The 27,408-nt window shown below is 42.0% G+C and overlaps 1 protein-coding gene across 1 annotated transcript in view; it reads left to right on the forward strand.

Annotated features, from left to right (window-relative positions):
• The first annotated feature begins 5,469 nt into the window (after positions 1–5,469).
• LAMA1 (laminin subunit alpha 1) overlaps positions 5,470–27,408 on the forward strand; it is a 117,859-nt gene continuing 95,920 nt past the window's right edge. The window contains exons 1-4 of the mRNA XM_045527610.1: positions 5,470–5,529; positions 5,962–5,968; positions 7,422–7,592; positions 7,783–7,895. Coding sequence (XP_045383566.1) covers positions 5,470–5,529; positions 5,962–5,968; positions 7,422–7,592; positions 7,783–7,895 — 351 coding nt within the window. The remainder of the gene's footprint in view (positions 5,530–5,961; positions 5,969–7,421; positions 7,593–7,782; positions 7,896–27,408) is intronic.

Here is a 27,408-nt window from a genome sequence, read left to right on the forward strand (position 1 = left end):
ATGTGCTGCAACATCAAATGCACATTTTAGGAGGGTGATTGTGTTCCCTGGAGGGAGGGGCTCAGGATATTACAACAATTTTAAGCAGTTTCCTCACGGTATCTCGTCTTCTCTCCCAGATGGGCTGGGTGCATTGAGGACCTGGGTCTGGCACTCAGTGCCCCTGAGCTGGAGGCAGCTGCTGCCGCAGGGCCTCCTGGTCAGCTCGCTGGGGACTTCCCCTGAGCCTTGGCTTGGCCTCTCACTCACCTTCACAGTTCTCCTGGGGCAGAAGGCCGGGGGCCTCCTGGCTGCCTTTGTCCAGAGGTGCAGAGGTACCTGGAGGAGGAGGTGGGGAAGGGAGACTAGCACCGTCACCTCTGCCACCTGCTTGACTTCTTCCCCTCCCATTGCCTCCTGTTCATAGCACTTCAGCCGAAGCACCTTCCCTACCAGGGGTCTTGACCTTTTTGATATCAATGGACCCCTTTGGGAAAGCTGGTGGTCCTATTCTCAGAGTGTCTGTAAATGCATAAAAAATACGTTTACAGCATCCTACGTGCATGGTGCGCGATGACTGGGAGAGCCCTGCACGGCGCTGAGGTCTGCCCCTCCTCCGTGGCACTCTCAGGGTGCACGTCCCTCTGGGCTGAGTGTGTTTCTTCTCTTTCCAGGTAGGTGCTTTTCATACTCAGTGGATCCTAAATGCAAACCCACTACTTCATCTAAAACTTGATTAGAGAATCCAAGATTCAAATATATGAACTATAACCACGAATACTTGAGAAAATTTATATTAGTGATATCCACTGATAATACAAAAATAATAACAGCAGCTATTTATTGAGGCCATAGTACATTGTATGAAGCCCTTTACCCACATTATGTCATTTATTGCTCACAAAAATACCTAGGTACTGTGCTTCTCGTTGCTCAGATGAGGCCATTGCGAGGTAAAGTCCCCCAGCCAAGGCCACACTAGCAGACCTGAGATTCCAACCCAGGGCTGGCTGACCCCAAAGCCTGTGCTCTGACTCCCTACCAGTGTCTGCTTTCATAGGCGCTGTGATTCTAGTAGAGTTTGGATTCCAACAGAGTTGATGTAAAACACATTATTAGAACTAACATTTCCATTTTAAGCCTGGACACAGACAGGTCAGACACTGAATATGCCATAGGAGATAGAACTTACTGTTTTGAAATAATTCCCCATGCTGTAGGCTTACACGCTTCCTGGGGAGCAGTTGAGAGGAAGGAAGAGCTGGGGCCATAGGTCTGGCTGGAAGCAAAACCTCCTCACCGCACCCCGTGGGTTTCATTCTGAGAAACGTCATCTGCTTCTCTTCCAGCGCCTCTTAAGGTGGGCCTTCTGAAGAGTGACTGTCCTGCCTGTGCTCCACACCCATTCATCCAATTCTATGCTGAAAGTTAGTGATAAACTCGGATTCTTAACAGTTAGAAGTTTGACTATGAAGTGATAGACTTGAAGCCTTAATAAAATTGAATTTTACCTGAGCTCCTTCAACCAGGACTTGTTACTTCTACCAAATCTCTCGCTCATGACATTTTTGTCATCTTTCTCAAGAGAATACAGGACATTATAAGGACTTTTTTTTTTAATTAAATGAAACGGTCAAGTTCAATGTGAAGCTCAAAGAAGCAAAGAATAATAATTTTGCTTTGTGTTTCTATTTGGTTCTTTTATCCAAGAAGATCAAAGAATGACCAAATTACCTTTCATTACTGTTCTGCACATTGAATGGAGAAAAGGTTTTCTTTTTCGTTTTTTTTTTTTTTTTTTTTTGAGACAGAGTCTCACTCTGTTGCCCGGACTAGAGTGCCGTGGCGTCAGCCTAGCTCACAGCAACCTCAAACTCCTGGGCTCAAGCGATCCTCCTACCTCAGCCTCCTGAGTAGCTGGGACTACAGGCATGCGCCACCATGCCCGGCTAATTTTTTCTATGTATTTTTAGTTGGCTAAATAATTTCTTTCTATTTTTAGTAGAGACGGGGTCTCACTCTTGCTCAGGCTGGTCTCGAACTCCTGAGCTCAAACAATCTGCCCACCTCGGCCTCCCAGAGTGCTAGGATTACAGGGGTGAGCCACCGTGCCCGGCCGAGAAAAGGTTTTCTTACTTCAATTTTCAAACAGTGCAGAGAGACGATGGTGGGCAAATTTACCTGGTAGTCTATAAAAGTAAAATTCTAGAATCACAGTGTCTCAGAAAAAAGGACCCATAGAGGTACTCACTTAATAGTTGAGGAAATAGAGGCTAAGAAGGTGACTTGCCAAAGACGGAGTTATTACTAGTTAGTTGATGGTGGCTTCAGGGTGGAGGTCCCTATCTCAGACTCTGGGTTCTGTGCACTTGTGAGCAACCCATGAGCAAGAGAAAGCTCCTTCCTTCATCTGTTCATTCTTTCATTCAGGCATTTTTGGGCACTCACATGGGCCAGATGCTGATCTAGGGCCCTTTTTGGTTTTGTCTTTTGGACGATAGTAGCTGAGAAGAATCAGGGAGGGCCCGGGCAGTGAGTTAGTGATCCCTGCGGGAATGCTAAGTGCAGTGCTGAGGCATTCTGACTTGAGGTAGGACAAAGGAAGGACATTGACATTAGCCTGGGATTCGGGAAAGATCTGGGCTTGAAGGATGAGTAGAGCGTGAATGGATATGTGAAAAGTGCAAAGGGAAAGGAAATTGAAATTGACCTAAAGAGCACTCGGAGGACCCATTCGAGGATTTTAGACCTGCCCTGCCCGAGCGCATGCCCTTACATTTCTGCCGGGACCACGCCTGACTGGTTGTCTTGCTGAAGAATCTCTCCTCGAACCTATTTTAAAATATTGCTGCATTTTTAATATTATACTTATTAATATCTGTGAGAGATGTCTCTCTTTCCCTCTTGATTGTAAGAGCACTGGGGTCAGCAAGAGCTCGGTCATTCATCTGAGAGGTTCTCATTACAGTTTCTTGGGCTTAATCAAACATTCTCACCTGCTTTTTCTGACTCATATGTGTAAGTCATGGATATGCTACTGAATAGGAATTCACGCATCCTCCTAAGATTCATGTCATTAGAATACCTTAATATTAACCTGGAATACTATGTTATTAGACTACCTTGATATTATTATCCTGGAACATTATTAAATGCTTCCAGGATTTTTCACTAAGTAATGCTCAGAGTAGTTGTTGGAGGTGCTGTTTTTATTGTTCTGTCAGGCAACTAGCCTGTTTCAGAGACAGGACTGAGAAACAGGTATCTTCTTTGTAATAGCAAACTTCTCTAATCAATTTATAGATGTTTAGTTGGATGAATAGGTAAGAGCAGGGAAGTAAGAGTTGAGTAAATGGAGAACAAAATGGATTTGAATGTTTTTAAAACTCACTAATTTCTCAATTCAGAGACTTAAATTCGTATTTTCCAAATTTCTCCATGGATTGAACAGGCAGCTTTGATTGTTTTTTGAAATAAAAACTCCTGATACTAGAAGCCACCTTGATTATTCAACCATAAAATATTCATATTCTTTTATTTCACTCCAGGAAAAATGATCTAAAATTATTACTCCAGATCATCTAGCAAGAGTGGCAAATCATTTTCTTTTCAGAATATCACACTGATTTCAAGCATAGATTAGGCAAACATAACATTTGTTAGAACTCAAAAACTTTTTTGTTTTTTGAAATGGAAAAAAAAAAACCCTCACACTTTTCTTACACACAAATGAGTTAAGACTGTGAACTATTGCCTCTGAATCATTTGAAAAATATTGAAGAAGTTGTAATAAGCCTCAGGCTTAGCTAAAATTTTAGATATTTCATTTTTAAGATGTGGAAAATATATTCTGCTAGGAAAAAACCCAGGAACCTCTAAAAATGAATTATTAAACTACCTGGAAGTGTCTAAGATGAACACTGTGGTAATTACATGCAGTAGCATTGTCTGTCAGCTTGGCGGTGATTTTTCACCTAATATTAATAAGGGAACTTTCCAGGAGATTAACACGGTCATGAAATGCATTTAAGAAGGCCAAGTGTACTCAGGATGTGAGGAAAGGGGCTTAAAAACAAAAACTCCTGGTGAATGAGAAGGAATTTATTTCATGCTCGATGGAGTTCGGAGTTGTAAAAGCTGCTGGTTAAATCCACGGATAGAGGAATGATTCCCTTGTGTGTCCTGAGTGGGGAGAAAAGGTACAAATTAGTATTATGGTAACAGTAACTAAACTAAAAGTCTCTCGACAAAACTGCAGTCTAATTTATAACGGGTGTGACTAAGTAACGGGAAAACTATGTAGCACACGTATGTGTTGTTACAGCGCCCGTTCTGCCTTTGATTTTTATGTGTAAAATCCAGCTTTTCTTCTTGGCTGGGTCTTGATCCTAATGCCTTTTCTCACTGTTTGATTTCCTATCCCTCCTCCTGCTTGATTGATGCTCATGTAGTTTCCTTTTATTGAAATATTTCAGTCGTCTTTGAAACGCTTCAGCAACCTGGGGAACTTTTTAAAAAATTCTTTTTAAAACATGCTTGCTCTAGTACGTATTCCCAGCTTTCTTTCATCTTCTGACAGTTGCAGTCCTGCACAGCAAGGAATAGTAATTGCTCTGTAACTGTGAAGAGTGCATACATGTAATACGTAAGACATACATTTTAGGGAAGAATTTTCCCCCAAATACTAGCTTATGTGAGAAGGAAGATTTAGTGTTAGTGAAAGACAACCTGGATATTTTTACAAAATTAAATATTTAAAGTTGTTTTTTTTTTTTTTTTTGGCATGGCCATGCTAACAAAGCAATTTATCTTTCTTTTTAGTGAAAGTATACTTAGAAGACCAACAAGATAAGGAAAAATGGAAGTTCTTTAAAACCTATCTAGTACAAGGAACTACCTGATGCTGGTTACTACGATTGAGATATTATTCACCAAAAAGATGTTAAGTTTGTGTTCATGAGGCTTGAGCTGCGTTTTCTCAGTGGCTCAGGGCAGAGACTCCAGCATAGAGGGGGTGGATGTGGTGCCCCCATGACCCCCGGCTCCCTCCCCTCCCTAATCTTCCCCCAATAACAGCCTCCCCCCCAGCTCCCTGGACTGGGAGGGAGCTCTGGGCAGGGAGTGGGGAGTTCTCTTGATGTCCAGGAACTAACTGGGGGTGGGGGGGCTTAAAAAGAAAGTGGGAAGTGGGAACATTTGTTAAGTTAACTGGTAAAGATATTTGTTGTTGATAGAGCATCGCATTGTTAAATCAGCCCTTGTAACCTTGGTTCCTTTTCCTTGCTTGACTCGCTTGACTCATGTGTGTGAAGGGAATGGATAGAGCTGATTATACTGCAAATTTAAATGCATATATGTGATTTTGAACCAGAAAATGTCATTTTAATGCTGTTTGAATAAAGCGCATGGCTTAAAAGCATACAGTATTTTAAATTATTTGCTCATAAGACAAATTTGAACCAGAATGCTAGAATATTATGGTCATAAAGGATGGAGAAAATTATTATTTGTCTCAGTATCAAAGAGAATAAAGATCGGCTCCTGCTTCAGGTAAGCACCTTGCCTAAGAGTTTACATGTCACTTTAGGAGCTACAATGTTACATAAAATGTAAGTGTCTAAATACTGGTTGATTAAAAATAACAATTTGAGGAGCTACATGATTGAATGTAGTGATTCATCTCATTCCACATGATGCATTCTTTACTCCTTTTAAATTAAGAAGTCCCTTTAAAGGAATATTATAAAAATAACCACCTTTAAGTTAAAAATGAAAATAAATATATTAAATATAGTATATAAGTCTGTTATGTTTCAAAATTAAGAATAATACTCTAGAATACAAGTATTAAATAACTATTTTAGTGAGAGGCTAAGGGCCTATTGACTTGAATAGGGCCCTTCTATTAGGATAAAACTACTAATAGGTAGTTCTCTTATGTGAGAAGTGTTTGAAAGACTACCTAATAAATTTTTTTAATAGGCGCATGGTAAGTTTTTATTGTAGCAAATCTTACAAAAGTAACCATTTTTGTTTTATAATTTAAATTATTAAAACAATTATGATAGAAAATGTCATTGAACATATTAGGCACTACCTAAAAAATAAAAATCAAAAACATGAATTCCTTCTATAATAGTGAAATTATACTGTGCCATTTCAAGTTTCACTGGAAAATAAACATTTCAGAAGTGGTATTGCTACGTGTTCTTTACAAACAAAAGATTTTTATTCTGTGATCCTTGAAGATCAGCTTGTAGTAAGTTAGAGAAACCCCACTACGGTAAGACCCTCCCAACACTCTGTCAGTTCACAACGTCCATTCACGTAGGATGTCTCTTCAACATCACATGCACCATCATTTCTAGATCTTCATAGAATCTTCACTGCCATTGTCCTCTTTTACCAAGATAAAGTTAAATCTCTAAAGAACCTCATGGAGATACTTTTCTCACAGTCATCCAGAAATTGTTTTTTGAATAGTTTGGATCTGGTACTGATCCCAAATGCTTAAAGATAAAATCAGGTGAGACAAAGGGATTCCACAAAGGCAAAGATTAATCCCGACCGAACGGAAGAGAAATTTGAAAACTGGATCTTTGTGTTCTAAAGTTTTATTCACCAAAGAAAACAGGCAGTAACGAAAGAGAGGAGAGAGGAAAAAGACCCTAGGTAGTTAGGGAGAAGACCTTGTAAATACTGCCAAAGGCAGCAGGCACGAAATGAGGACAGGATAGACACCCTTCCTTCAAGCGAAAGGTGTTTGAATTTCATTGGTAAATGTGTGCATTGGATCATTTGAAACTTGTCTTAAGCCTGTTTTCCCCAACATTTTACTGTAAAAATTTTCAATCAGAAAAGTGCAGTGAATGCCTCAACTCCCACCTACATTCTACAATTAACACTCAACTTTCTCTTTCAACCCTCTACCGATGTATCCATCTCTGTCCCTCCACTGAGCCTGCTTATTTTTTGACTCATTTCAAAATGACTTGAAGACATAAGTACACTTCACTCCTAAATATTTCCACATGTACATTAATATTTGTTTGACTTTTTTTTGAGGTAAAATGTACATATACTAAAATATACATATCTACCCAAATCTTAGGCATACTCATTCTGTGATTTTTCACAACTGCATCTGCCTGTGAAACCCAAACCTTTATGAAGATATAGAACATATCACCCCAGAAAGGCCCCTTGTGTCCCCTCGTCATCAGTCCCCGTCGCCTGCAGCCAGTGTTCTGGGTTTTTCTCATAGATGAGTTTTGCTTGTCCTAGAATTTCCTGTAAATGAAGCCATGCTCCGTGTCTTGCTTTTGTGCAAGGCTTCTCTCACGTAGCGCATCTCCTTTGGATTCACCTGCCATGCGGGGTGGGGCAGTCTCATTCTGCTGCTTTCGGGTGGCTCTGCTGATTTGCTGAATTTTGTCCTTCAGGCCTGTTTCCTGCCATTCTCAATCTCGCCAGCAATGCCCACATCAGCACCAACGCCACCTGCGGCGAGAAGGGGCCTGAGATGTTCTGCAAACTCGTGGAGCATGTGCCGGGTCGGCCCGTTCGGAACCCGCAGTGCAGGATCTGTGACGGCAGCAGCGTGAACCCCAGAGGCAAGTGTCGCTCCCTCCACTCTGAGCGCCCGTGGGAATGCGCACCTTCTGCAGGGATGACCAAGACTTCTACTAGGACGCCATGTGCTCACCTTCACTACTCTTCGTTTCCGCTAGCATTATGGTTTAGAAGTTAAAAAACTTAAAGCAAGAACTGAGAGGAATGCATGTTTTTATTCTCTTTTAACAGAACGGCACCCAATATCAAATGCGATCGATGGCACCAATAACTGGTGGCAAAGTCCCAGCATTCAAAACGGGAGAGAGTTCCACTGGGTCACAATCACTCTGGACTTAAGACAGGTGGGTGAGGCCAGAATGGTTGAAGAGTGTTTGTGGGTTGCTGAACTGTAGAGTTTGGGGAAAGTCTGGCTTGTTTCTTAACATGTCTACCTTTTGGTCTCGCTGTTTTCCACCCGGTGGATCAAGAGGTATACAGAAGTAGTCCATGCTGCCATTCTTGTCACGTTTATCATTCCCAGGTGTCTTGGAGATGGGTGAAGTTGCTTCTGTGTGGTTGTTCTTCTTTGAAGCTGTGTCAACAGGGCACACTCATCCATTCAGGACACTACAGAAGGCTGTGTGCTGGACGCCCACACATGCCGTTCCTACTTTTTGAGCTTAGTCTTGCTATTATCATTGTGCAAAGTTATCATGTAAGGCTAGGAAACAAAAGGGGACAATGTTAAACTTCTTGACTATGTCTCAGCTCTGCCCAATGCTGTCTGTCTGGGCCATGTGTAAGCTGGAGTTGCCCAGTACTAATGTGTGCAGGGCCTTCAGCGTGAGTTGGGAAAGGCGAGGTGTAAGTGGCTCCAACCACACCTGCATCCTCTTACCTTGCTCCACGGTCACATAGGGGAATGGAGAGAAATATGACACGAGCCCTGGTTGCCCCATTTTTTCTGCATAAGGGAAAGGGAAGGAAGGGGTCGGGTCTGAGTGAGAGGGGTGGAAAGGGGATGGCGGGTATTTTGGAACTGTTATCAAAATTTCTGATCTGAGTTCTCCAGAAAGGCCATTGCATGACTTTATTTCCATTCAGTTTCATTTGTGTTAGAACTCATAAATCTCATGTAAAATATTTAGATCAGTTGAAAGAGACAAGTAGTTGAAATGTGAATTGTAGGATGGAAATAGGAATTTTGGAGATTTAATGACAAATATTCAGAATTCTTTGAATAAGTGATAGTATTTTAAATGTGCAGGATTTTAAGTAGAAGATAAGGCAGTTCTGTGTGTATTCATGTACAAAGAACATTGGATCTGTAATGATTACAGAGAGTAAGGTGGCACAAGGTGAAACTCAGGGGACATGTTCCAAGCTTAGGTTCACAGTATTATGGAAGTAAAATAACACTTTGACAGCTTTCAGAGGTAAGACTTGAATTCATATGACACTCTTTAATACTTTCAAATTTCCCTAAAGAAAAAGAGGAAAGAGTGTTTTTTGTTTTTGTTTTTGCCCTGACGTTTGTTTTTATCTGAGTGGTAAGAAAGGTTCTGTGGGTGATTTTTGTTTTCCCGTCACCTTTCCAATTTATTTTCCTTTTTCTAAGGGAAAAGGTATAACCATGTTCATTATTAGGACTGTGATGTCATATGAGTTTGGCCAAATTAAGAACTGAACTGCACATTTTATTATAGATTTCAAGCCCATGTTAGGCTCTCCTTTGTCTTGAAATTTGTCGCGCTTGCCTTCATCCTGCGGGGACACCTTCTGCTCCAGGTTGGTTGGAGTCAGCTTGAGGAATTCCAGAAGGGAACATCGGTTTTAGATCTTTAAGGCATATTGTAAAAACAAGCATGGACACATAGTTACTGACCTTTTTGAGTAATTTCTAGTGTTTTGAGGTAGGCCTCTTAAATAAGATAACTTAAAATAATGAGTACCCTGAAATTTCTTTACCTTTTACACAGTATTAAATTTCTGCTATGCTCTCAGACTTTTTTAAAAGAGTACATTAATTACACCCGTAATGGAGCAAACCTTTCTCAGATTTATTTCTTTACTAAGCCTTTTTTATTCTGAACACTGTTGAATATGTAGAGAGCGTATGTAGTAAACACAGATACACCCGCCCCTGACATTCAGGGATTTTCGAGCATTGGGCCGTGTTTGTTTCAAGTGGATTGCAGTCATCACAACATTTTACCCACACTTCAGTTTGTGTCTTCAAAAAATAAAGACATCTGTTCTGAATAGACACCACACCATTAGTCCCCTTGATAGAATTAACAGTAATTTCCTATCAGTTTTACCACCCATATCCAATTTTTCCAATTTTTCCTTCAGTGTCTTTTATAGTTTTTTTTTTTTTTTACAAACCAGGATCCAATAAGGATTACTCATTGCATTTGATTGTCGTGCTTCTTGAATCTCTTCTAATCGGAATTGCTCTCTCCTTTTTTTTGTTTTTTTAAAGATGAAGTTTGGCTCTGTCACCCAGGCTGGAGTGCAGTGGCTATTCCTAGCACACTGCAGCCTCGAACTCCTGGGCTCAAGCGATCCTCCTGCCTCACCCTCCAGAGTGGCTGGGATGACAGGTGTCTGTCACCATGCCTGGCTCCACTTTTTTCCTTTGAATGATGTTGAATTTCCGAATAGACGAGGCCAGTTGTCTTGTAGATTGTCCCACATTCTGGATTTGTCAGATTGTTTCATGGTGGTTTTATTCAACATGTGCCTTCTATTTCCTATAAACTAAATTCAGCTCTAGAGACCTGATTAAACTCCAGTCAGAGATTTTTGGCAAGAGCACATCTTCGGCGACCCCAGCTACTCCGTGTGGCCTCGCACCAGCAGGCACCCCAGGGCTGGTTGTCCCACTGGCAGTGGTGCTAAATTTGAGTTCTGTCTGGGTGTTGACAGCCAGATCTCTCCCTCGTTTTCCTCCGCCCCCCCCCCCCCCCACAGCTCCCTCTTGTCTCTTAGGTCTCGCTGGCACTCAGATCTAGAGCTTGGCTACACCTGCTGATGACTTTTCTCTATTGCCAGAATCGGCTTGTTTCCCTCTCAAGCCAGTGATTGGCCAGCTGCTGGTTAATTTCTAGGTCGTACAGTCCATGAGGGCAGGGACCACAGCCGTCCTCTTCTCCTCTTCTCTCTCTTCCTCTCCTTTCCCTGGTGGTGTCTATCGAGGGCTGTCTGGTTCACTACTGCACCCAGATGCGGGCGCGGTTCGGGCGCTCTGCAGTGGGTCAATACCTTGTTAACTCCCTCCTCCTCTTTCCTTATTCACATGCTGACAAAGATGACAATGAACAACAACAACCTTTTGACTGCCGCATTTCAGTCCTATAATAATAAAAAATCTCTAAAATATAGATTTCTGTAGTAAGATCATAGGTAGACCTTAATATTACCAGGAGCTGTAAAACTTAATGTCGTAAATGTGTTCATGTAACTTAATAAATATGTCAGCTCCTGAGGTTTTATGATCAAATTACCTATGTTCTGTGTTGGCAAATGCTAAGAACATTGATCTTGATTCTCTAATTGATGGCAGCTGTTGAAATTACAGCACTTTTAGCTTCTATGTATAATGTTTGGTTATCTGGAAGATAAATTAAGGAAAAGATGAAGAGTAGTGTTATCAGGAAGTCTATAAATGTATGATTTGCAATAAGGTTTAACTACGGTTTTTGTTTTAGTAACATATTACAAGAGGAATGACTAGATTTATTTCTTTGTTTCTTTAAAATAAGGCCTGCTATTCATTTCTTTTATTGATTCAGGATATGTTAGAAGCTACACCGTTAGACATTTAGCAAATCTTACTTTTAAAAAATCCAAGGGAATTGAATGTGTGTGGTATTTTTGTTTTAAGAAAAGTAAAGGTTACACTTCAACTTTAACAAATGTAAAACTGACATATGTGTAGTGGTCTCCGTTAATAAAATACTGCTCACTGTCAAGTGATTTAGGAGCTCATACTTTAGCACTACCGCTGAACCAAGTCAGTGATCTTTTCTGGTGACTTAAAATTTAAGATAAATCACTCTGAGAGACTGAGCACACACATTTCATGGATCTTGAATTTTATGATTGCCAAAATTTTTGTAGTCCCTACTAATTATATCATAAGTTATTCCCTATGGTAGCATTTCACAGTGGAAGAACACAAGTTTCCAGTTTGAGAAACACTATGTTAAAAGTTAATACACTGGTCAGATGGAAAGTTGTTGAACATCATTAATCAATAGGGAAATGTAAGTCAAAACTACAGTAACATACCTGTCACACTCATTAGGAAGGTGATAATAAAAGAAATGGAAAATAACAAGTGTTGATGAGGATGTGGAGAAATTGGGACCCTTGTGCACTGTTGGTGGGAACGCAAAATGGTGCAGTGCTGTGGAAACAGTGTGATGATTCCTCCAAATGTTAAGCATAGAATTACCGTATGTTCCAGATATTCCACTACTAGGTATATACACAAAAGAAATGAAAGTAGTAGCTGAAACAGGTACTTGTACACCAGTGTTCATAGCAGCATTATTCACAGTAACCAAAAGGTGGAAACAACCCAGATGTCCATCAACAGGTGAATGGATAAACAAAATGTGGTATATATTAATACACACAATAGAATATTACTCAACCTTAAAAAGGAATGAAATTTTGACGCATGTTCGTACCCTGAAAACATTATGCTAAGTGAAATAAGCCAGACACAAAAGAAGAAATACTGTATGATTCCACTTACATGTAGAGATGGAAAGTAGAGCGGTGGTCTCCAGGGGCCGGGGGGAGAGAGAATGGGGAGTTATTGTTTAATGGGTACAGAGTTTTAATTTGGGAAGATGGAATAGTTCTAGAGCTGGATGGTGGTGATGATTGCACAATAATGGGAATATACTTGATGCCACTGAATTGTATACTTAAACATGGCTAAAGTGGTAATTTGTATGTTGCATATATTTTACGACAATTACAAAAATTAATATGCTGGGAAATGCACACTGTATCTATCAGCCAGGGTCCAATCAGGGGAATGGAAACCACACCAGTCATTTGAAGGGACATGTTTAGGATGAGGATTGGTTCAATAGGAGAACTGGAAGAGGGAGCAGAAGGTGACTCAGGGACAGGAATGGCTGAGGAGGAGCCCAGGGAGGAGGGTGGAGTTATTCACACCTGGAACCTTGTAGGAGAGTTCCTGTTAGAGGGGGTTGGAGCAGCTCCTGGGGAGTCTTGGAAAGCTGGAGACTGTAGTCAGCTGCTGCAGCCAGGGCAGTGCTGGCAGGAGCTGCACGTAAACAGAGGAGCAGTCCCGCCCCCTCCTCCAGCCCTCCAGCCTCCCGCTGTTGCCGCTGTTGTCCTGGTGTCCCTCGCATCCCTGGTGTGGCTACCACAGAGCAACAGTCTGCAGAGTCCTGGCCCAGCCCCAGGACCTGGAGTACCAAAAGGTGAGCTGACGGTTGCTTAGCAACCAGCACAAATACTGTCATCCCATCTCAGTAGGTGGTCACTTGCACCAGTACACTGACAGAAACACAGAGCCCAGCAGCCTTTGACATGGGGTGGGGGGCAGGATTTTGTTCTGATGGTGGTCGGCTACATCTTGAATATGCTTATATTAAGTTTTTTAGGTTAACTTTGGAATGAAAATGCAAATTTTAGAATTCACCATCACAGACTGGGCGTCCTTGGCTCTCAGCTGACAGACTGCCTGAGGGTGCTGCCTTGGTACTGGGACCCCGAGGACAGCGGTGGAGGAGACGCAGCAGCAGTTCTATTTATGTGTGGGTGGATTTGTTTACTGTTACCTTTTGCTTGTGTGGTGTGGTGGAGATGCACAGAGTGTGGCAGGGTGATACACTTCAGTATATTTACAAAGTAGAGTGTGAAGACATTAAGACTGAAGGGTATGGAGCACCTAGCAAATCTCACATGAGTTTTTCTTCCCTCTATCACATTTATAATCCACAAATTACTTTACATTCACGAAGATCTAAACAAGACCTTAATATCATGTAATCTAATTAGAGGTAGCTGACAGGATTGACTAAGATGTGCAATTATGCAGATTTTGAGAAAATACATTCATATCAATAATTCTGTTTTTCTCCGATTAGGAAAGTAAGATGGGTCGTCATAGAAAAATCAGAAGGTGCAGACAAGTGCAAAGAGGCAGAAGAACTTAAAATCTCTTCATTCGGAAACAGCCACTAATGATATCTTGGCATTATTTACATTTAGTCATTTGCAGACAACTGCATGTACTTAATAATGCTACAGCAGTGCTGTCGTTGATTACACACTTGCTGGGCAGACACTGTGCCGTGCACTTGATCTGAATTATGTCATTGAATCCTCACAGTCTCCCTGTGAGTTTGCTCCTTCTACTACCCCGTGTGGCAGATGACCACACTGAGACTTGGGGAGCTGAAGTTGCTTGCTCAAGGCCAGGACCCACGGAGACCCAGGAGCGTGTGCTCTGTCTCCATCAGTGCCTCAGAGATTATGTGATATGTAAGTTTGTGTCCTGATGTTTTATTTACTTTATAGCATGAACATTTCCTCATATAACTCAAACTCATTAATTTCTAAAGCCGCGTGAACTGTCTTCTGTATGGCTTGCCCATTATTTGCCTGACAATTCCCAGACCTGACATTTTGGTTGTTTTCTGTTTTGGGTAATAACCTGAGCTTTCAGTGAAAAAAGGTTGATCTCATATGTATGCCAATGAAGTAATACAGTGAATACAAATCATTTTTGAGGTTCACATTACAAATTTGTGGTTAGTTTTGTTTTGAGTATCCCTCTAAAAAGAAACGTTTATTGCCTTGTATACATGTAGCAGTTCATAGGCATAGGTTATAGACTATTCTGCATTGTTTTCCTCATCCGTATTATTTCACCTGCCCTCCCCAACAATCCTGGAGTACAGACTGTAGGCACAGAGCCAGCAGTTCACTGGCTTGCCCAGAGTCGTATAGCTCCATGTGCTAAGGCCAGGATTGGAAACCAGGACTTCTAGTTCCTTCTACACTCTGCTGCACTGTCTCATTGTCCGTGGTCTCCAGTTACTTTCCTTTATGATATGATTTTATGGGGAGACTGGCCAGAGCTCTTCCAGTGTCCTCCTGATTTGGGGGTGTTGGGATTCGAGCCCTTCCCTCGTGTTCTGCTTGCCTGCATGGCTGCACAGGGGGGTCCTCTCCCCTGTGCATCGGGCAAAGAACTGACACTTCCTTAGTGCTTTAGCACTGACGGATAGAATTGGGTGCTACCTAACATGCATTTTTGGCCAACAAACAGGAAAACGAATCAATGTTTTATATTTTCCTTTAAAGATATTTAAAGCGGGGCAAAAACTTCACCGGGAGGGAGGGTCAGATTTGTGAGTAAAAAATGTGTAATGTTCCTTTAGAAGATAGGATCTGTTTTGTAAAAAATGAAAGTTTCCTATGGCATTGAAAATAAAGCTGCCTTTTGGAGCAGTGCTTTATTTTATGTGTAGGTTTAATTAGGAAGTAGCACTTTGTTGTGGGAACATAACCACAGAAGAGCCTTTGTTTTATGCAAACCTTTAGACAAGAGCTGCTTGTTTGCTGGGTTTTGTAAAACCTCATTAATTCGGATGTCAGTTGTTTTTTTCCCCAAAATTTCTGAAAAACTGACCAGAACTGGGTGAAGTTTATTATTGTATCATCCAAACATAAAGTGTTTGCTAAGCACATTGACAAGGTCAATAAGAAAACAAGCAAATTTCACATTCTTGAGACAAAATCTTTAAGGATACTTAGAACAAGAGTTGCACGTAAATTAGAGCTTCTCATTACAACTGAATCTTGGCTGTTCATTAAAAGAGGTTAGGCAGAGACCCCTCCCAGAAAGACTCTGATAGAAATTACTTTCACTGTATAATTAATATGTACTCAAAATGATTCCATTTCAGTTTTCTATTACTTCATTAAAAGTAATAGAAAATTACTGGCCTGAACCAATTTCAAATATTAAGTTTTTCTTGAATTTATTTGGCAAAATGAATAGATTGGGAGAAATCTAGCTCTTCATTGTGATTTGGAAATAAGCCACCCTAAATTCCTGCCCTTTAGACATTTTTATCTTTTTTGTAATGTTCTCTGTGAAGCTGCTAGTCTCAGAAATACATCTTTGTTTTATTTTCATATTTTTATTATCTCATTTTATTTTTTCATACACAGCTTCTCTTCTGGTTATCTATTGCTGTGTAAGAAATCGCTGCCAAACTTTATGGCTTAAAACAGCAACATTCATGTTATACTTTTCCTGGTTTCTGTGGGGTCAGGATTTCAGGAAACGTGTGTCATTCATTGAGTGGGTGTGTCTAAGGCTGCAGACCTTGGGCACTGGAGGTGGGACAGCTCAGGGGAGGGGTCCCTGGGGCAGGTAGAGGCTGGCCAGGCTTCTGCATTCGTGTGGTCTTGGGGCTTCTGTGTGTGGTCTCTCTGAACGGGCCCATGTGCTTCCTCACAACATGGCCGCCTTAGGGCAGCTTGTCTGGGGCAGTTCAGGGCTCCAGCGCCAGGGTCCCAGAGGAAGAGGCAGAAGTTGCATCCCCTCTTAGACCTGGCCTCCAGAGTCACACAGAGCCAATTTCCCTGTGCACTGTGGGTCACCCAGTCACTAAGGCTGGTGGAGATTCAAGCTGGGAAAGGTAGACCAACCCCACCTGTCAATGGGAGAAGGGGTGAAGAATTTGAGGCCTGTTTTAAAACTCCTGCTGCTTCATACTTCTGAACGTGTCTTGCTTCAATCTTGGTAGCTTTGCATATCTTTCTTTGAGGGGCCACACCCTTTTCTTTAGATGAGATGAAAAGCTATAGGATTCACACCAGGAAGCTCATATTGTGCTTTAGAGCCATTCAATGTTACCACCGAGTGAGCTGAATAAGTGAAAGTAATCGAGGCCAGGCTTCAGGAGCCAGAGGGAGCTTTGTTTTTTAACTTTTGAGCTTTCTCATTTTTGTGTTATTGGTGGTGAGTTGCCAAGCAGTCCAGGATAACTATTTTGCCATTTGGCAGAGTTTAGTCCTCTTTCGGTTTTAGTGTCTCACCCAACAGGGCTTCTCGCATTGGGGCTGGGGAGGATTTGGGGAAATCAATGAGGACAGTTTTGCCGGATTCTGTCACAATATGCTTTTCATATCCCCAACTGTTTTGGCATAAAAAGAAAGCTTTTTGTATATTTATGGAAAAAAAAGGCAAATCCTTTCTGAAATTATTATTTCTTCCTTTTGTATGGAAGCTGAAAAAAAAGATAAGTTTTAATTTCTGAAGAAATGTTTCTTTGAAAACTACAGAGCAGTTTGGAATCCATTATAGCTTTTTTTTCTTTTTATGTGTTGGCTTAGCTTCTACTTGGATTGTAATATTTCCATCTTTAAAAAGAAAGCTGTCATGAATTTTTAAAAAACAGTGGCTTGTGAATACCTCAGCTAGACCTCAGAATATCTCTTTTGCTTTTTATGTCTTCAATGGACCTTTTCTCTATACAGAACTTCCTTTATTCAGATGTAGAAGCAATATATGATAATAGCAGAAATTTTAAAAAATATACAAAAGTCTAAGAAAACCATTTTTAAAAAAATTACCTGCATTTCTAACAACCAGAAATGGCTTTTTGCTCCATTCTGTCATATCAGAGAACACTATATATTTAACAAATCATGGGATTTCTGCCTGTTGGGTGCTGGGGTCTCAGGATTCATTGATGAACAAGACAGTGATCAGGTTAGGCCCTGAGCACATGACACACGGTTAGTCCCTTAGCTACTTTGGTTATTAGCTGTGTCACTTACACTGTTAGTTTAAGACAGACCTTGGCCCTCAAGGGGCTGCTGACCTAGTAGGGAAATAGCAAGTAGGCCGATGGCCTCTGCACGGGGGTGTGGGTTATGCAGGGCTGGGGGTGAGTGGGGAACACAGGCAGGGCTGCTGAGAGGTTCAGGGAAACACCCCAAAGAAAGAAGGGAGGAGGGAATGAGGAGGGATGCAGCAGGCGAAAGCAACATGGGGAAGACCCGTAGATGAGAAAGCCCACCATGTTTGTGGAGCTAAAACAGTACATTCAGTGCTATAATAAATGCTTTCTTTCGTTTTTCCTATTTATTGAGATATAATTTACATAGAGTGAAATACACAGATCTTGAGTATATAGTTGGGTTAGTGTTGACAAATACAGGCACATGCATAAGCCACTCCCTCATCAAGGCATAGAACATTTCCATCACCCCAGATGGTTGCCCTCTGCCCTTCCCAGCCACCTCCCAATAGCTCTCCCTCCTGCTGGCCAGAGGAACCACCGTTCCGAATTTTTTTTTGCTTTAGATGAGTTTTGCCTGTTATATAACTTCCTATAAATGGAATCATACTTTCTGGTGTCTGGCTTCTTTCTCTGAGCATTGTATCTGTGAGATTTATGTCTTGTTCCTTGTATTAATGGTTTGTTCCTTTTATTCCTGAGTAGTATTTCTCTTTATGAATGTACTGAAATTTGTTTATCCATCATCTTGCTGGGTTGCTTCCAGTTTTTGTCTACTATAAAAAAGCTGCTGTGAACATTCTTGTAAAAGTCTTTTTCTGGGTGTATGTTTTTATTTCTCTAGGGTGGAACTGGCCCAAGGATATGTGTATATTTAACTTTATGAAACATTGACAAACCACAGTCCAGAAAGTGCCTCCAGGCAGAAAGCAGTGCAATCCTGGGCTCTTCTCCTGGGAATCACTGTCCTTTCTGCTTGCTGTCCAGCGTTTGAAAACCATTTTCTATATGCTTTGTCCAGTTTTCTAGTTATTCACTGTAGGAGGGCCAGGCAATAGCAGTTTCTTTTTCATGGCCAGACGCTAAATTTCTGTAGTAATTTTTAATGGTAGAATACTATTTCATGATCTGGCTACATAATAATTTATTTAACCTGCTCCCATGGTTGGACATTTAAAATGTTTCCAGTTTTTGGCTATTATAAATCATGCTGCAACAAATACTTGAACATTTTTGTGGCTGTGATGCTGATTATTTTTTTAGTGTGGACTACAAGAAATAGGATTAATGGGTTAAAAAGCTTAAAAGTTTTCTAACGTGATCTTTATTGTCTTATTTTTTTCCAAAACATTTTCAATCTATATGTTCACTAACAGTAATTCAAAGTGTGTAGTGCAAGTCCTCGGCAGCACAGAGATTAGAATTCTTTTCATTTCTTTTTTTCCTATTCACTAATTGAATAGCAGAGATTTATTGATTTATAATTAGCCATTGATACATTATTTCACTGTATTGGACATGCATCTGGGAGCACTGGGCCGAATTCAGATGGTTAAGCAATGCTTGTTCTTGTTTATTACCTTCACGTGTGTAAATTGTGTTCCTACTGAGGCAGTCAGATCTCTTCATAGCATGGTGGTGACATTTTTTAGATATTGAATGTCAGTATCAGAGACTGGACAGAAGTTTCAAGTCATATTCTAATAAAAGAGAACTCTAAATATCATCATTTTGAGAAGTATCAGAAGAGTAACCATGAACTTGGGGAAAGTGATTAAGAATCTGCTACCTTACATCTGCATTGTACATTTTATAAAGTGCTTTACTATTCATTATTTCATCTTACTCTTACAACATGAAAAGTCTGAAGAACGTACCGCTTCTCATTCATATCATTTGTTGTGAATAATGCAGAACATCCTCTGGATTTATCATTTTCAGCCTGAATTATGGAAAACATTAAATTTTGTTTTATAATTCTCTAGATTACAAGAAATACAAAAACTCTTAATCACCTATCACTACCTTCTCGAGGAGGGGAAAGAGTGCTTATCGAAGTCTGACTCTGTAGGCATCACTTTCGGTGAGACGATGCAGCTGCCAAAGTAGTGATACAGGTGGGAACTCGTTAGTGACCAGGGGGCTGCCTGTGTGTGCCAGCGCATTTCGGCAGACCTGTGGTACCTTTGAAATTTGCACACAGATGCTTAGAAAGCACTGACTCGCTCTGGCCTCTCCTTTGTCCTTGATAACATACAGCAGTGAAGCCTGGGAAAACTGTGAGATCAAATTAAAACCTGCAAATGATTAGCTGGGATGGCATAGCTGTACCGACCAAGATATCCTGAGAAATTTAGTGAAGCCTTAAAACCACCTATTAGTTTCTGTTTAGCCAACTGGGGTGGTTTAAGCTTTCTTAGCAGTTGATAATTATGAGAGTATATGTAAATTGTTTTCTTTGTTTTTGTGTTTTTTTTCAGTTAATAGACTTTATTTTATAGAGAAATTTTTAGGTTTATAGAAAAATTGAGTGGAAAGTACAGAGAGCACTTTATTATACAAGGGGGCATGTATCCCCTTGTGTAATAATTTTTGGGTCAAATTTGGGCTGTTCTTAATCACCTTTTTGAAAGTATATCATAAAGTGACTGATCTAGCACAGTTTTAACTGTTTCCAAGACCTTATTCTCCACAGTATGTAGACATGGATCATGAGAATTGTCAGTCGTATAACTAAAAAATTTCTGTTTTCCCTACTATTTAGCAGCATGTAATCAGAGGATATTTACCTTTGTTATTCATATGGTAGAAGCCAAAAAAATCAGTTAAATAACCACCTGGCAAGTCTCCATGAAGACGGCCAGGGCTTAGGGTCATTTCCAAGTTGACACCAGTCGTGTATACTGGGCCAGGCAAGAACTGGGGCTGCACCGACGTCAGCTGCTTGTTCAGGAAATGGCACCAGGAAATGGTGTCTATCTGCACTGTGAGTCTTCAGCCAGCTTATCTCTGGGGCTTCCTTTCCTGTAAAACCCGAACATTCTGGGCTTTGAGTTTGTATTTTGTGAAGTATCATGACACCTTGCCAGAGCTCAGTAAGAATGGGACAGAAATAGGGTCATGGGAAAGATAAGATTTCCAGCATCCCCTCGGAGCTGCTTGCTCGACCTCCAGTGATTTAATTGGCTTCTACAGAGTTGGCCCCTGCCTGGAAATACCACATTCCCACCCACTTTCAAGTTAGATATCTCAGTCTTCCACAAAGTCGAGTCATCATACCATTCACTTTTCTCACCCTACTTTCACATCTTTCTTTTGTGGGGGAGGGCATTGCTGTTGGAAAATATACATAACATAAAATGTATCATCTTAACCATTTTGACATCGTCGTGCGACCATCACCACTGTCCATCCTCAGAACATTTTCATCTTCCCAAAATGAAACTTTGTACCCATTAAACACCAAGTCCATGTTCCTCTCTCTCCCCAGCCCCTGGCAACCTCCATTCTACTTCCGAAGGAGTTGATGACTTTACGTAGCGTACATGGGTGGGATCAGACTCTACTTGTCCTTCCATGTCTGGCTTATTTCACTGAGCATAATGTCTTCAAGGTTTATCTATATCGTAGCATGTATCAAAATTTCCTTCCTTTTTAAGGCTGAATGGTATTCCATTGTATGTATATACCATATTTTGTTTAGACATTCATCCATCCATGGGCACAAGGGTTGTTTCCACCTTTTAACTATCGTGAATAATGCTGCTATGAATGTGGGTGTACAAATATGTTTGAGTCCCTGCTTTTGCTTCTTTTGGGTACATACCCGGAAGTAGAAGTGCTGGAACATATAGTAATTCTCCACAGGATCCACCACACTGTTTTCCATAGTGGCTGCACCATTTTACATTTTTTAAAATGAACAAAAGCCTTCCTACGTGTTATGTATATATGTATGTATCCTACATATTTGGATATAATTTTTAAAAATAAGCTTTAAATGTGATGATTGGTTAGTTTAGTGCCTGGCAAATGATAGATGCTCAATGAAGTTAGATGTATCTAAAGAAAAAGAATCTTCAAATAGGATACAGAGCAAGGATCCATAGAAAGAGGGAAATCTTGCTCACACACAAAAATGATGCTTTCTGATCTCTCTGGTGCTAAAACTGTAAACGAGGGAAAGAAAACATATAATTATTATTTCTGGGTGTCGTAAATGTATAACTAATAGGTTAATGTTTAATGGAGTCAGTTAAGTGCAGATTTGCACAGCTTCTCCAGGCGGTATTGCTGGTGATTTGCGAGGCTTAATGATTAAGGGCCCCCCTGACTTTCATTGTGTGGTGACAGTGTGTTTTCTCATTATTGGGATGAGAAGAAGGGACCTAAAGCTACAAGCTCTTCACCATTGCTACACACAGCTCAGGGTGAGGACTAGGAATGAAGTAAAAAGAAGTTGGGCTTTCAAATGTTTTCAGCCAGAAATTCTCTGGGACTGAGGAACGACAGACGTGTGGGCTTTGGGACCACGAGGGAGGGACCTCCCCAGCCTCCTGCAGTGGAGCGAGGGATCTGCCCAACGTCCGGGAGCCCTGCTTGGCCTCTTAGTGTTTTCCTTCTCACTCACATTTTGACCTTTTAGAAAATTCTTGAAGACTCACTTGCTTGCTTTTATCTCTGCTCCGGTCTGTTGGTCTTCACAAAGTCAACACCACCATCTCTCATGATTTCCAGGTACCAACATCCAATTCCATGACCTTTTCAGCCTTGGTGACCCTGTAGCTCCCTGAATTCAGGTCCTGTGATGGTCTAAGGCAGTGGTCCCCAACCTTTTTGGCACCAGGGACTAGTTTCATGGAAGACAATTTTTCCACGGACAGGGTTGGGGGGGTGTCGGGGGAGGCTGAGCAGTGAGGTGAGCGATGGGGAGCAGCTGTAAATACAGATGAAGTTTTGCTCACCTGCCATTCGCCTCCTGCTGTGTGCTCATGTGCCCAGTTCCTAAGTTTCATGGAAAACAATTTTTCCACAGACGGGGCAGGGTTCGGGGGAGGTGGAGCTCAGGTGGTGATTAGGGGTCCTGGTTCCTAACAGGCCACTGACGGGTACTAGGCCACAGCCCAGGGATTGGAGACCGCAGGTCTAAGGGTTTTAATGCGGTGCACAAAGCCCTGTGTGATGGCCCATGCCCCCGTCCTGCCTGCCTCTGTTCTCCAGCCAGGCCTCCTGTGTCCCTGTGCTGCCCCGTGCTCTGGCCCCTCAGGGCTTCCCTCGCTGTCACGCTGCACCTTTGCTCGTGTTACCTGAACACCTCCTGTCAGTCTTCCCCTCTCTCCACAGGTGTCTCTAGAGAACCTTCCCCGACCTCCCCCTTCCCCAGACCAGACTGGCCTCCCCACACACCGGCAGTCCCGCAGCCTCTGCCCTTCCCCCTGGTGACTTGGTCAGCCTGTCCTTCCCACCAGGGCATCGAGCCCACAGAGACCTTCCACCCACTGCTATATGTGTGACACCTGCCACAGTCCCTGTGACAAAGCAGATGTGCAGTCGATGCTGACTACATAAAGCTTAAATGAAAACTTGTTAGGAGGCGTCCCTGTCCCTGGTCGCATGTGTCCGTGTGGGGTGCTCCTCTGCCCAGCCCTTCTCCTGTCCTCAGGAGGAGTCATTGTCCTTCCTGGGAGACCCTGACCCTGCTCCCTGGGGCACGTGTGTGCCCTTCTCAGACCCTTGGGTTCCGGACCCACAGGGCAGAGCTACGCAGGCTGCGACTCGAAGGATGTGTGTGGCACAGGCCTCCACGGCACCTGTCTGTCTAAGCCGCATGATGTTGCTGACTTCTTTCTTCAGTCTCTGCAACAGATTTCTGAGCCTACTTCCACAGTCGGGAGGGGAAGAAAGGGATGTTACGTGTTGCCACCCCCGTTCCAATGTGAATAAATGGAACTGCATTTTGGAGAAAAGCCTCGTGCAATTTCAAAAGCTAAAATAGGTGAAAACTCGGTATCTCTGCCCGAGACTGTGGTCAGGAGTTGGGTGACAGAAAAGGCACTTTTTGGATTTCTCAGGTCCAAGAATGGCCCATAACTGCATTTCACAAGGGTGGTTGTCTCATTCTCGAATGCTAGGCTGTCACAGGGAGCTTACAAAGTGGGGGGGAGATGGGAAGAGCCCACCACGGGCATTTGGTTTCATGCCTGGCTGTGCTTTTAGGTAGTTCCAACTATTTTCCACAAACTTAGCAAAATCATTCCAGAATACTCAGTGAACTTGAGCAATGGGAGCACTTATACCGGAGAAATACATTGAGACTAGGGATGGAAACCAACCTCTTACTTTTCAGTTTTGACTTCTTAGATAAAGTGCTTGAACATTTTTCCTTTGAAATAATACCATCAGTCAGCCTCAAATGGAAATAGTGACATATGGACGATGGGACAGCTTGCTGGTGGCCTTTCTGGTTGATGGAAGACAGACCTACTGACGGGTGCTTTAGGTATTGCTTTCCTATCTCCATACCACTGACCACAGGCTCCTATTCACGTTTTAAACAGGCTCATGTCACTGTGTCCTGCACTTGCCAGTCACCATCTTTCTTTTGGCTTTTCCTAAATGTCTACTCTAAGTATCTCAGCATGATTCAAAAGTGAGCATTCCTTGATTTTCTGAGACATGAGTCTTAAGAATTTTAAAGAAATAAATCTGCTTGATCTAAATTTATCACTGTTGGCAGCCATTCCTGCCTCCCCCAATCTAAACGAAAACCAAAAAGGAAAGAGAGAAAGGAGGAAAAAAAAGATAAAAGTCACTGGACTTCAACATGTTTATTTTGCACATCTAATGACAGCACCAAATTTAAAGAGAAGCAAATCTAGTTTTATTCCAAAATTCTCTTCTCATTCATGAAGCTATTTCTTTTTGTCTGTTGATTGTGTATGCTGGTTCTAAATGAGGGAATAACAGTAAGTAAAACAGCCAGTTGAAATATGACATTTCAAGGTCATTGCCCATGAGAAATTTACCTAAAATGTATATGGCGGTTTCCTTCCTTCCCTGGGAACCTTCTCAGCTCCATGATGTCTCCTCTTCTTCCTCGTTTTTATTGCTTCCTGACTCCCTTATCAATGGACTGAGTGCTTTAGTGATTGATACTTTGTAAAACTGGAAGTGAATCATATCTGCATTAGTAATTAGCCTTCTGTTAAACAACAGCTTCTTTACTCTAGAGTAATAAATATTAATTCAGATGGTCATTTTGCCTTTCATTCTCTAATAATTTCATGAGAAATAAAGCTTACAAAGCATAAAGTCACCACTTTCACAAGGATAACAGAGCAGTATTATTTATCAAATACACGTATCCATTAATCTAAATCTCCTTTGTCTATGAAAAGTTCATTTCCTTCGCTTACTGCTCAGTCACTGCTGTGGAGGCAGGTAAGTCCCTCTGTGGAGAATTTCCAGAAGGGAGTCATGCTTGGTGTCGGGCCCCCAGGTTTGGTGACAGCACAGTCGTGCAGGGATCAGCGGTAGTTTCTGTGGAGAGGCGCCGTTTCACTTCTCCCTGCTCATGGGAAATTGACCTCTGGCACTGGAAAGTTAGGTTATCTGTGTTTTTCAGACATCTGTGCCTGAGATGGATTTAATATATTTAAGTTGAGATTGAGGCCCACATGAAAATTCCTGTCTGGATTCCTCTGTAGAAAGTGGTGTTTGATGTGTGCCTACTTTATTTATGTGACACTGTTTATGTGCATTCCAGTGATCATTAACAAAGGCCACTTGGTGGAGAACCGTGATGAAAGTGGATTTAAAAATGGCTGCATCAGCTGCAGGTTTGGCCAGACGGCGGGGACTCTGGGTCTGGAGAAAGCCCTGCCTCATCAGTTTGTGTTCAGCCAACCTTATATGGGAAGAAAAGGCAGTTCAGTCAACCATGCAAAGAAAGGGCAATAGAAATAGCGTGGATTTTATCTGGACAAGGGTTTAACGTTCTACATGCTAACAGAGAATGCCTCACTTTTTCTAGATTATGTGTAAGGCCTATTTGTCAGTACACTATTGTAGGTGAATGAGGGCCTGTATTAGTCTCCTAGAGCCACCACAACACCGACTTGGTGGCTTAAACAAGAGATACTGATTTCCTCACAGTGCTGGAAGCTGCAGTCTGATATCAAGGTGTCGGCGGGTTGGTTTCTCCTGTGGCTTCTCTCCTCAGCCTGCAGATGGCTGCCTCCTCCCTGCATCCTCACGTGTCTTCCCTCTGTGCCTATCTGTGTCCTAATCTCTTCTTACAAGAACGCCAGTCATATGGGATTAGGGCCACCCTAATGGCCACATTTAACCTAATCACCTCGTTAAAGACCCTCTCTCCAAATACAGTCACGTTCTGAGGTACTGAAGGTTGGAACTTCAACACACATATTTTGGGGGACATAGTTCAGCCCGTAACAGGGCTAAGTGAAGACAAGTTGGATTTAGATCCTTCAGAGCTTCCTTTTCCATTTTATCAGACTTACAGTTCTCAGTCCCCTTCTTAGTTTGTTTCCTGGTCCGCCGTTTGGTGACCTTGAGGATTATTGAGAGATTGTGAGAACAGTGACCAACTTCTTAATGGAAGGCTTTGATCAAGATAAAAGTTAGCCGCTTCCAAGGCCGGGTGCAGTGGCTCACGCCTATAATCCTAGCACTCTGGGAAACCTAAGGCAGGAGGATCGCTTAAGCTCAGGAGTTCCAGACCAGCCTGAGCAAGAGCAAACCTGTCTCTACAAAAAATAGAAAAATTAGTCGGGTGTGGTGGTGGGCTCCTGTAGTCTCAGCTACTCAGGAGGCTGAGGCAGGAGGATGGCTTGAGTTCGAGGTTGCAGTGACCTATGATGATTCAACTGCACTCTAGCCTGGGGAACAGAGTGAGACCCTGTCTCCAAGAAAAAAAAAAAGTTAGCCAGCTCCTTCCTTGAGGGCTTGGCCTGAAGTTTTTCCACTATGATTGTTCTTCCATTTGGTATCATTTTCTTGCATATGACTAAGCTGTTAGTATAAAAACTGACAAGGGTTTAATAAAGTCCTGGAGCATAGTGTTGAAGTAAATGCTACTGGTTGATGTAAGAGGTTGGAAAAACTGGGTTAGTACTCAGCAGTTACCTCAGCCTGGGATTTCTTTCTCTCTTCTCCTTGCTGTCTGTGTAAGTTGTGTCGCGTCCCTCGTAAGAGCACAGACTGCCTGGGTGCGAGCCCTGGGGTGCATACTTTGGTTCCTGTGAGATTCTGGGAAGATTACTTAACCTCTCTGTGCTGCAGTTTCCTCATCTGTAATGTAGGGGAAGTAACAGCCCTTACTTCGTAGAAGAATGTAACTGTGGGGATTCAGAGGTGATAATTCTCATAAAGCACTTGGCTTTGTCACCAGCCATGGTTAGTGCCCCCTCTGTAAGCATTAGCAGTCGTTGATTTTTGTTTCCTGTCCGCTCTCCATCACCTCCCCCCACTCATCCTGGGCCTTCGGGACAGAAACTGCATAATTAACTAGAAAAACTGCTGCTGTGCTTTTATAGGCATGAACCTGGTTTCTAAGTGAATGTGGGAATTTTTTTTTTTTTTTTTGATATTACAGAAAGAAAGTCCAGCAAGCTTAGGTGTGTGTGGACGTTTGGGGGCAGGCAGTATATGTAAAGACTCTGGAGTGAGACCATCTGGTTTCTTATTGGGACCTGCAACTCAGTGGTTTGTTTCTTGACCTCTCTTTATATCAGTTTACAAATATGTAAAATGGGCACAACAATAATAATGGGGTCGTTTGGGATTAGATGGGATAATATGTATAAAGCTCTTAACATCAATGTGGTAAACCTGTTAGTTCTTTCCATTTTCAAATGTGAAACTGGAAAACAGGAGATAAATACATTCCGTTTCAGATGTCTGTGTAAATTACCTTGCCTTCGTTCCTTCCCAAATGGGCTGCCCGATCACCCTGGCTCACTTGGCACCACTGTTTTGTAAAGTCCAGATTAATATGTGCAGTGGTGGTGAATGAGCACAACAATGCTCACAGAGTTCT

This window comes from Lemur catta, chromosome 16, assembly GCF_020740605.2.
Source record: "Lemur catta isolate mLemCat1 chromosome 16, mLemCat1.pri, whole genome shotgun sequence".
Taxonomy (NCBI): Eukaryota; Metazoa; Chordata; class Mammalia; order Primates; family Lemuridae; genus Lemur; species Lemur catta.